At 45.0% G+C, this 11204-nt stretch overlaps 1 protein-coding gene across 2 annotated transcripts; it reads right to left on the bottom strand.

The window, feature by feature from the left end:
- Positions 1 to 639: 639 nt before the first annotated feature.
- Positions 640 to 11003, bottom strand: si:ch211-114c12.2 (uncharacterized protein LOC336578 homolog). Of its 2 annotated transcripts, XM_066659738.1 has the most exons (10): positions 10766 to 11002; positions 9347 to 9406; positions 8542 to 9192; positions 7439 to 8077; positions 5270 to 5406; positions 3705 to 3789; positions 3235 to 3283; positions 2989 to 3063; positions 1864 to 2019; positions 640 to 1153 (listed from the first exon to the last, which is right to left on the bottom strand). In XM_066659738.1, exons 2-9 carry the CDS (start codon positions 9385 to 9387, stop codon positions 1873 to 1875), a joined length of 1824 nt encoding a protein of 607 aa, XP_066515835.1. In that variant the 5' UTR covers positions 9388 to 9406; positions 10766 to 11002; the 3' UTR covers positions 640 to 1153; positions 1864 to 1872. The 2 variants fall into 2 exon arrangements, with proteins under 2 accessions (XP_066515835.1, XP_066515836.1); XM_066659739.1 differs by lacking the exon at positions 2989 to 3063 and having other exon boundaries at positions 10766 to 11003.
- Positions 11004 to 11204: the final 201 nt, after the last annotated feature.

Raw genomic sequence — 11204 nt, 5'->3', positions numbered from 1 at the left:
TTTCAGGTTTTAATATTTTATTGGATTTTTTACCTGTTTTGGCTGCTCCTGGGGCGAGGCATGGTGCTGCAGCAGATGGTGTCTCTGTCACAGCTCCATTTGTGGGTTTGAGTCCCGCTCCGGCTGACTGTCTGTGAGGAGTGTAGTGTGTTCTCCCAGTGTCTGCGTGGGTTTCCTCCGGGTGACTGTGAGGAGTGTGGTGTATTCTCCCTCTGTCTGCGTGGGTTTCCTCCACGCTCCAAAAACACACGTTGGTAGGTGGATTGGAGACTCAAGTGTTTACAAGAGTAGTGTGTTGTCTGCTCCTGCTAGGGGGCACCAGACAGGATCAGTATTCACATATTTGATCTGGCAAAGGATTTTCATTCATTGTCTGTAACCCTTATCCAGTTCAGGGTCGCAGTGGGTCCAGAGCCTACCTGGAATCATTGGGCATAAGGCAGGAACACGCCCTGGAGGGGGCACCAGTCCTTCACGGCAACACACATTCTGGCAAAGGATTTGCTCTCCTGAATTTAGTCAGTTCCACCTTAACCAGTGAAAACATGCTCTAAAGAGTGTGTTATGAAAGAGTGTGTGAAAGATTCCACTGAAGTTAGTGTGTCTCAGGACAGAGAGGACGACACCATGTACACAAAAGCTCCAGTTCTTTTATTGAACTTTCTATAAACAATGTACACAATCATCTTAAGGTCTGTACAAAGAGCTTTAAAGAGGAATATACAATGCATAACTTCAACAGATCTCCCATAATGCACCACAGGGGACATTGTTCTTCAGCTTCCCCCTGATGCAGCTGCTCTCTCAAACAGCTGGAGGTGCAGTAAGACAGATGTGCTCTCACTCAAATATGTGGACAAGTTTAGAAACAAAAAACAAACCCCCAAAAAAAAAAGCCTCCACACCAGAGTCCGACTCTCTCGGATCTCTCAGGCCCTGATCAAACGGCCGCGGAAAACAGAGTTAAGATTAAAGTAAACTTTGGCAACATTAACATGGTATATACACAGCGGGGTGTCAGTGACGGACAGGAACAGCAGGAGGGGCCCAGTGTAGAGGCTGTACGTCTCTGCAGCGAGAGCGAGTCCAGATCACCTTCACCACATCACAAACGTCCTTCATCCATTGAGACAAAGCTACTTCACACAGCCATCTGCAAAAACAGACAGACTTCAGGACCTGGTTTAAAGTTATAAACCACTCATAATACAAGCTTCAAACCTCTACAGGGCCAGCAGGGGGCGATGGCAGCCATTATCTCTTTTAAAGTAACACTAGGTCATACATTTACCTTAAAGTTACGGTTTCAGAATCAATGTGATGCTCCACTGAGGTGTAACAGGGAGGACAGAGCCTGTCTTTAATACTCCAGGCTCTGCACTATGTAACGTCTGGAGTACTGCAAAAGTGAATTACACTCAGCAACTCTTAGGGGGAGCCCATGAGCAAAAATACCAAATCTTAGTGTTGCTTTAAAATGTGATCTTTAAGACGTGTTACACGACAGGAACAGTAAGGGGTGATGTCCACGGCCTCATTTAGATAAGTTTTAATTGCATTGTGACAGAATGTAATACTCTGTGCCTTGTGCACAGGGCGCTCTGTCTTTCAGATTCAGGAATTCTGTTGTCTGCTTCACATGCAATTTTAAACAGTCTGGACATGCCCTGGAGTCACGTAATGTCACTGAACGTGTAATTCTCTCTTTGTGAGGTCCACATTCCTGAAACATTTGGTATACATTTGATAACATTTGGTATATATGAAAGGAAGACTAAAGTCACTAAGATATTTGAAGCACTAGAAATGACATTATAAATAAATAAAAGAATGAATGTAAAAAGCAGTAAGCTCTGAGCGCACCGAGGGGCTTCACCAGCGGCGGTAGCTCGTGGCCTGACGAGGGTGAGGAGGGGCTTTGTGTCGGAGGCTCTGTAGGTTTCTGTACTTGGACATGATGCTCTGGCTCTTCCTGAAAACAGGCTTCTGATGCAAGGGGGGTCGTGGAATGATGGTGGCCTGGAGGGGACAAGACAACAAGAAGTGGTCACAACGAGAATCCTCATCCACAGGGGTCCGTTCTCTCTGCAGAGGAGAGGGATCCTGGCTGCAGCCGGAGCTCCACGGCGCATGTGATATACATTCAACCCCAGGCCCCGGAAACACACTCTCAAGCACTTTACTGCTGTTGCCATGGCAACAGAGACTCCGTAATGAATTGTCACAGAAGAGGAACGAGGGCTTTTGTCCATGTTCATGTTTTATTTAGTTAATGAGTGACATGTGGATGTTTTTAGATAAAAGCTAAAAATCCTAACATTTACTGTGGGGTTTTAAATTGAAAATGCAAACGGTGTGTTGACGATGACTAACATTTCAGAGACGTTCGTGTTGAATTCCTCACTACTATCATCACTACCTCACTAACTTATATAATAGACCTCTCAATAATCAATAAGACACACACTGGAACTGGACTTGTTTATTTAACCGTTACCGTTCAGACCAGCCCTGGCTCTACCCTGCCGTTCAGTTACTGGCCTCTGTACGGCTTCTGAAACACCGATTGGCATTTTACGCTCGTGTTACCAGCACAAACGGCCAGAGTGAAAGGCTACGCTGACTTCATACAGGAGCCTAGTGAGTCTGTGAACGGGCTGTTTTCTGGCGTCGTAACGGATACCGTTTAGTTTAATACAAATCACACAACACACCAAGGGTTAAAACTCACTCATAAGCTCCTCAGATTCATTAAACCTGCCTCTGAAACGGTTCCTATCATTGGTCACTGAAAGTTTGGGGCTTGAGAGTGCACCTTCGGCGCCTGGTGGTGAATTAACACCAACACATGCCCCGTGGAGCTCCTGTGCTCCCAGACACAGAGGGAGGACTCCAGAGCTGAGAGCACACACACACACACTTCTCCCTGAGGAGCTACAGCAGGGTTCCTCTAAAGCTCAGAACGAAGAGCTGAACTCAAACTCTCACCATTAAAGGTCTCCTGAAGACGCCGTCGGGACACGGACCCCTTTTAAACCCGAAGTTTGGACGAAAGCCGGGCTTCTGTGTAAAACAAACATAGGATGAAGATGCGCCCTGACGTTTAAAGATGCCCTGGTCTTAAAATGACAATAAAACATTTCTTGCACCACCAGCACAGATTGACAGGCCCAGACTCTGTGTGTGTGTGTGTGTGTGCGCGCGTGTGTGGGTGTGCGTGTGTGGGGGTGTTACCTGAAAAGGCCCTGGCTTCCTGAAGGGTTTCCCAGGTCCACCCATCATCCTGTAACCAAACACACGGTAAAACACTTATCGTCATCATCCACCTGTTTATGATCACTTTATGATGATAATGATCATCATTGTTATGATGATTGACTCCACCCACAAAACCCGCCTTAAACAGTGTGGAACCACTGCAGTAACACTTTACAACATCACATCATTCTACCATCTCCAACCAATCAGTGCGATCCGTTTACGCCACTGTTTATTTCTTCCACTCTCAGCTCCGCCCTCAGTTTAACGCTGTACAGTTCGGACAGTAGGGGGCGCAATGCACTCACTACCCATTGGCTCACGAACTCCGTCAGTTCACTACAGAAATATGTAAATGATACGTAAAGGCACTGGTGGGCGGAGCTTGCTGTCTGCGTGCTCAGATCAGATCATTAAAGAACGGTAAAGGAGGAGGAGTGACCTACCGTCGCTCTTTCTGCTCTCGCGGAGAACATCCAGGACTCTGCAGTTTCCCAAAGCGCTCGCTCAGCGTGAGACTCTCATGAGAGCCTGAGGAGACGGAGGAAAGGAGACAAGGATGAGTGAAATCCAGGGACGTTTTTTACTCATCTGTGTTGGCGTTTATCAAGCGCAATCACAACAATCCAACAGCATTCAGAGAGTTACTGTGATATCACTCAGACTGCACTCACACGGACTGGTTATAAAAACCATAAACAGAAACATTAAACAGCCAGGGTGCAGGTCATTCCCTTCCGTAAAGCACTGCAGAGCTGTTCAGTTGCACACACACACAGAAACAGTCGTGAAAATAAGATTTACTTTGCACTGCAGCACTTCCTTCTAAATGGAACGTTTCCATCTGCTTTTAATCTCCTTCAGACAGTGCCCCCCACAAACCCTTCATTTATTTATTGTTTGTTTGTTGAATGATTAGTTGTTTGTGCTTTATCATTAATACAGTATTGTCTGGATGGGTATTAATCCCCTTCCCTCATTATTCCACAGTTAAAGCAGAGCTCTGTGAATCTGGAGGACGTCTCATTGTCGTTAGAAAACAAAGAAGCTGTGAAGGTGCAGCACTGTGCACAAGTTACAGATGGCTGTGAAACTGAACTTTAAAAAGCTATTTATCTGAACAATAAACAAACAAATTCGCTAACATCAGAATTAGGGCTGTGCCGTATCGTGTCATACGCAATAATATCATTAATTCCTTTTCAAACGGGACAGTGATTATGGTGACATTCGGACTCGTTTACGTAATGCCATCCTGCAGTAACACGGCGTACGCTCTTTACGTGACTCAGTGAGGCACAGAGAAGTCACTTCAGTCGTGTGGAGGTGGTTAGGACATAAAATATTAATATTCTATATTTATATATTGTCAGAACTTTGGTAATTTACAGCTGTTTACAAAATTCTTTGATGATTTTTTGATTTTATCTGAAATTATCTGATGTTTTTCTGAAAGTTTGAAATTGTATGAAAATAAAATGTTAAATATATACACTTTAAAAAATAAATTAAATATATTATTAATTGAATATAATAATTTATTTTTTGCAATAGTGTGTTCTGGAAATTAATAAAAATATCAATATCAAGATATCATTTTAGGGCCATATCAACTACCACTAATCAGAATCAACCCAGTCCCCTTATTCCTGTGTGTGTGTGTGTTATTTGAGGTGACCGTCCAGTGCCTAGTGTCAGATGTTAATTAATGCTTCATTGTGTTAAATTAAGTGTGCTGTATATATAGTAAATCCATATGATCAGGAAACATCTGGAAACACTCTGTTCTTCACTCGCTCCCAACACAGCGTCTACTTTTAGAACGTCATTTTACTACATTTACATTTATTGTAATTCTATAACTTTATACAAGCACCACCCAGAAAATGTCGATTATTATAGATAATAAACATAATAATAACAATCGTAGGTGCCCAACTCTCACAGATCAAAATAACCCACTAAAAGCTGAAGAGTAAATCCCTCTGCAGACATCTACTGCAGGCATTACCTGTCTTACTCCTCGAAGGCCTGTCCTTCCAGAGAGATCTGTCCTTGGGAGTAGGACTGGAACTTGGTCTAGGTCCAGCCTCCCAGTGAGAAACGACCACCAGGTCCCGAGTGAGATGTCTGTCTAAAGGTGAGGAGCTGAAAGAGCAGGTGAGGGAACAGGTGAGCCAGGCCTTCAGGAGGACGAGGATTATCAAACATTAACACACACACACACACATCGTTAAGAACATCTGTCAGAGGACGGTGAACATGCAAGTTTTAAAAATAAATAAATAAATAACTAAAACACAAGAATACCTTCCTCGTGAACTGAGGCTCAAGAGAGCAATGATCACTCAACAAACACTGAAATCACAAACTGTCCTCAAAACCTAACAGTACTGTAAAAAGGCGCAAGAACCAAATACGGATCACTGCTATGGTACTTACAGCAAGGCAAGCCCATCATCTCCACGCTTCAGATTGAACTGGCAGATTAGTTTCTCTCATTCACTCTGGCTGACAATGGTTTTCCTCGCTCTAATGCGAGTTAAAGACTGCTGAATCAAAAGAGGAGACAGAGGAAAGGCCTGGATCTGACAGACACTTGTTCCTAATATTGGGTCAGCCATCTTTTCTTGGGTTTTTCTGTCCATGTCGATCGTTCTGATCCTGCTGTTCTCATCTGTGTGACCGTCCTCCTCTCGGATCTCAGAGGGTTTCCCAGGTTTACGCTCCATGCGTCTTCAGCGTGACGAGATCTGGAGCAGAGGGACCAAGCTCGCATCTTTCAAACAGGATCTTCTCAGTCATTTGAAGTTTGGTAAATCTTTCACATGCTGCTGACATTGATTTGAAGGCAGAACGTTTACAGATGATTTTCAAATGGAAAGCACTGCACTCTAATATCGCTATCGGTAACTGATGTTGGTAAACAGTGTTAAAATGGTTTCACTCATTTCTTCAGGTCGACATCAAGCACGTTCGTGCGTGTCCTCATCATTCTCCGTGATCTCAAACACCTGGACACTTAGGAAAACGAATCTGTGCCATTACCTTCACAACCCGATAACAGCTCTTCAGGACAGCCAGGGTTATTTCTCTAGTCCCTTATTGATGATGTGGAAGGTTGGGTGACAAATCAGTGCTGACAGCCTCGGGTCCTGTCTGAACCAGTTGTATCCAGTGCAGATTTTTAAGCACTAATGCTTTCCTCTCATGCCTTTTTGGATTCACTGAGAGACCACACAAACTCTGCTTCCTGGTCTCACTTGGTATTAAAGCCACAGCTTTATAAAACATTTATAATCATTGGTGTGGACTGCAGGAACGTCTTAGGGATGCCTTACGTGTTTCCTCCATCTCCCACTGGAATATCACAGGTAGATCCTCTTACTGTTTCCCTCCAAAGAACCTCCTCATTTACCATGTCTTGCATTTTGAATTGCACAGGCTTTCCTTCCAAACTTTCTTCTTTGCTCTTGCCTCCCAGTTGAGAATCATTAAAGGGTTTCTTGAAAGAAGCAGCAGGGATTACTCTCTCTAAATTTCATCAACTGAACAGCTGGCCTTCAGTTGGCGTCCTCCATTTGCCAAGACACACCTTTGGGTTTTATCCCCAGACCGTTCCTGAATAAGACACTGCTTGGCACACTGGGCTGGTGTTGCGTAACCAACCTAATCTGATCTAGCATTCAGGCGAAAGGAATGAAGTTCAACCTCTGTTGACAAAGTGGGAGAGGCCATCGTTCTGCACAAACTCGAAGACGAAGACTTTGCTCGATCTTTCTTCCCTGTAAAGCTACCCTTCCCTCACAGACTGGTCACCGCAGCTCTGGGTTCAACAGCAATCGACGTAAACGTCATATGACACCGTTTCAGACTGAGGTTTGTGAGACGTGGGAAGCATAAGACCACACTTCTGGGAATTTTCAGACTCCCCTGGTAATCCCCTTAGATATCCCTGTGTTAACCGTGTTAAGGACAGAGATACTCTGAGCAAGCACAAAGGGCTTATGAATCTTAGCGGTGACTGTGATGAGGAGTAAAAATAGCCTTTATTTCTTTCCCTCTCTCATGTGAACTGAGGATGAGGCCCTTTGGTGAAAGCTGTGCCACTGACAAACAGGAAGCTTGACCTTCTAAACATCACGCGCCCACTGCCACAGTATGAGGGATGATACCGTACCTGTGTGCTCTCACAGAGCGGCGGGATTCCACCTGTGTCTCCGAGTCCCTTTCAGGATCAGTTGATTTGGAGTCCAGGTCAGACGATGATCTTCTGGGCATGGGTCTCTTCGCGGTTTTCTTTAGCAGGATCTTGGAGCGAGGTGGAGATCCAGAGTCTTCCTCGTGTTTGGATGCTTTCTGATCCTGCTCCGAGAGCCTGGGTTTGGGCGGAGGGAGTTTGAAGCGCGCCACGGATTCAGCTCTGAACTTGCGCCCTTTCAGGATCCGGGATTTGTCCTTGAGGGACAAGCCTCGTCCTCCAAAACCCCTAGGGGGCAGCGGTCGAACTAATAGCTCCTTGCGGAAGCGCTTGGGCGGTCCGTGCTCCATGCTGGCGGAGGACAGAGGGCGTCCGAGCCTTTTCAGCGGACGCATGACGGGCCTCTCCTGAGGACGCAGAGGAGGGAGGAACCTGGAAGACGAGTCGGAGGAAGACGGCGGGCCTGATTTCCATGAGGGCGATCTGAAAGGGGGTCGAGGGTGTGGGTTACCCCCTTCTCGGTGTGCCCAGGCTGGGGCGTGATGCCCAGGCCTCTCTCTCCCTCGCTCTCTTCCAAACTCTCCGCGCAGCTTCCGTGGATCTCTCTCTGCAGACCACCTGCATACCCATCACAAACAATACAAACATGTGGGTTATAATGCCAGCTTCCTGCTCAGGGGGTGACACTGACTGGACCTTTTTTGTAGGGAGGGGGGGGGGGGGGGGGTTCTTAACTTCTATTTGCTATTTCCAGCCCCAACCCTGAATGCTGAAATCCAAAACACTTCTGGGCCCAGTGTAACTCTTATAAAAGCTTCAAAAAGGGGGTTACAACATTTTCTCCACATTCGACTGGTTGACTTTAAAATGGCCTTAAAAATGAGGTGGGCTTTACAATTTAGCTCCTGCTTCAATCTTTACCTTCAGCCAAACTCATGAGGTAAAAGGCAGGGGAGGAAGAGCTGGGGTTAACTTATCTCCCTGTGTTGTTGACTTTTCGATCTAACATTTCTGCACATTCACATTGCCCCTCGTATCTCTACCACTCAATTCACCCGGCCTGTACGGCGCCATTCCTGTACCTCTCTGGATATGAGCTCCTCTCATGAAACTCCCTGGGCTTCCTATGGGGGGAGCCAGAGAACCTAGCCTCCCCATTGGGGTGATGGAATCCTCCCGGGCCGTTCCAGCGGTGCCGGTTGAAGGGTCTCTCCCTGGGGCTCAGGGGCCTCTCGGGGCCCCAGCCTCTGTCCTGCTCGTGGGCAGGGCTCCTGTGCCGCTGCGGGGGTCTATAGTTACCATGTGGAGACGGACCCCTTCGATCGGGAGGAGGGCCATTAAAGCGGCGTGGAGAAGGCGAAACGTGGCCAGAGTGGCTTCTGTGGAAGGGTGGGGGCCTGTGGTGGGCAGGGGGTCCGTGTGAGGGTCCATGAGGGGACATCCTATGCTGCACTGGTGGGGGGCGGTTTGATCGGGGCGGGGAAGGCCTCCTTCTGCCCCTTTGAGAATCTTGAGACCTAAAGTTGTCCGGGTTCTGGGGCGTCCAGTGTCCGTGTGGTCTCTCTCTGGGTTCTCCCATCAGAGGGGGTCTCTTGTAGGGGTGGGGTCCTCCACTGTTTTCTCGCCAGCTGTGAGGGGGCTTACCAGAGGACCCTCGAAACCCTCTCTGACTCCGAGAGGAGGGGCCGAACCGATCACCATGGTGCTCGCTGTGGTAGCCGTCAGAGAACGGCCTGGAAAAAAGGAAAAACACCAAAACCTGAGATTTTGGGAAAGACTAGAACTTTAAACATTTCAGTACAGTACTTTAACATCCATTCCCATTAAATTAATTATATTCATCAACAGTGAGGCGCTCCTCTCTGAAGAAGCAAATAAAACACTAACCTGGGTTTAGACCGTGGAGAGCCTGAGTGAGGTCTCACCATCTTCCAGTTGCTCACCTTCCTACTCAGAGAAAAGAGAACAGAGTTTAAAGGACTATTCACACAGAGTCCAATTTTTACGCAGGAAAAAAAAGCATTACATTAATCTGTAAATAAAATTGTACTTGATGTGATACTGATCCCTTGGCGTTGTGGCTAGTGCTGGCCAATGCCCCTTAGTGTTCACTAGTGTGTGTGTAAATGTGTTTCACTGCACAAGCTGGGTTAAACGTGGAGAACAAAGTCCTGTGTGGAAGCACAGCGGCCAATAAAATGATTCTAATTCATATAGGCTTATAAACAACAAATAGGACCACATTTTCCATATTCTAGTTTACAACGTTAAGTTATATGATAAAATTAGGATTAGACATGGGCTCTGACACAGAAAAAAAAAATCAACATTCCCGCAGTAACAGAGCTTCAGGATGCACCTGTTGAACTGTCTGAGGGATGGAAGGTCAGGGTGTGGTACATGGTGAAAGACCTAATCTTTATAAGATCTTGATGATTAAATATTTTTTCTATAAATTTTTCGATCCTATTTCACCTCCAACTTTTTTGTTTTTGGAGCGAGTTTCAGATTTTATAATGTGCTTATGTTCTTTTAAAAAATATAGTGGAGTTGTTCCGCAAAAACCCTGAAAATATGTTCTTTGTGCTTTTGTTGTTAGATGAAGTTTTAGAAGAACTAACACAGCACAGATTCCTGTTTTAATTGCAGTTTATAAAAGTTTCCAACTGAAGACTGAAAGGATCTTGAGGGAGTCGGGCTCCAGGAGACAACAACAACACCATCATCATGGCGCAGTGCTTCAGGGAAAAAAGCTCATCTTACTTGTAAGAGCGAAATAAAAATTAAAGATAATGTGAAAATCACATTATATTACACTGGTGAGGCCACATACAGAGATATTCGTGGTTAAAGTTTCTAAAAAGTAATACGATTCTCAAATAAAGCCTCTCTAGGCCGCACTGACCTAGCTACGTTACAAGGCCGCATTCTTTACCGAATAAACCAATAAACCTACACGATGAAAGCGCTTTGTAAACATATAGAGAATTTAAACCACGTATACATGTCAATATAATGAATTATAACAGGTCTGTTTAAAAGGTTGTGTGTCGCTAAATCGAGCTTTTTTTTCGAATTCTCTGTTCCACCTTAAACGGTGGGCTCAGGCGCCATAGTCTAACTGCACCTTTTAAGGTGGAACGGAGAATTCGACGAAGAAAAAACGAAAGCGAAGCTATCAAAAATTCACAAGCTAAACAATATTCGACACAAATCTCGTACATAACGCATACACTTCACTTTTACGACATTTAATAAGCCTTATAAACACTTTCACACTATAAAATGTCTATACTGGTTACTTACCCAAATTATATTCGAAAACTAAGCTGCTACACGACACTACTTCGCCAGTTTTTCGTACTCTTCGCGTCTTTAGTCGAGTAAATGAACAGAACTACAGATAAAATCGATGTTATTGCCTTACTTTGGTGTGTTTTAACCACATTAACTATTCCTTTTCCCACTTAAGCGCCTATATAAGCCCAGCAGGGCCGAGAGTCGACTCCACAAATGTGTCAGCTCCCCAATTCCATGCAAATCAGAATTACGAGTCGACTCCAAAGCATTGGAATCGATGCCGCATAGATAAATCATATTTAGTGTTAATATTTTAATTTTAAAAACCACTGTACAGAGCTTGAAAAAGAGAATACATAATATAAACGATTTATAAATGTTTAATCAAACTGATTATAATATTTGTTTTATTTGAACATTTTTCATGAGACTTTTGAACAGTATT

Source organism: Hoplias malabaricus, chromosome 2 (assembly GCF_029633855.1).
Source record: "Hoplias malabaricus isolate fHopMal1 chromosome 2, fHopMal1.hap1, whole genome shotgun sequence".
In the NCBI taxonomy this organism is placed as follows: domain Eukaryota; kingdom Metazoa; phylum Chordata; class Actinopteri; order Characiformes; family Erythrinidae; genus Hoplias; species Hoplias malabaricus.
This window is presented reverse-complemented; position numbering and strand designations above follow the sequence as displayed.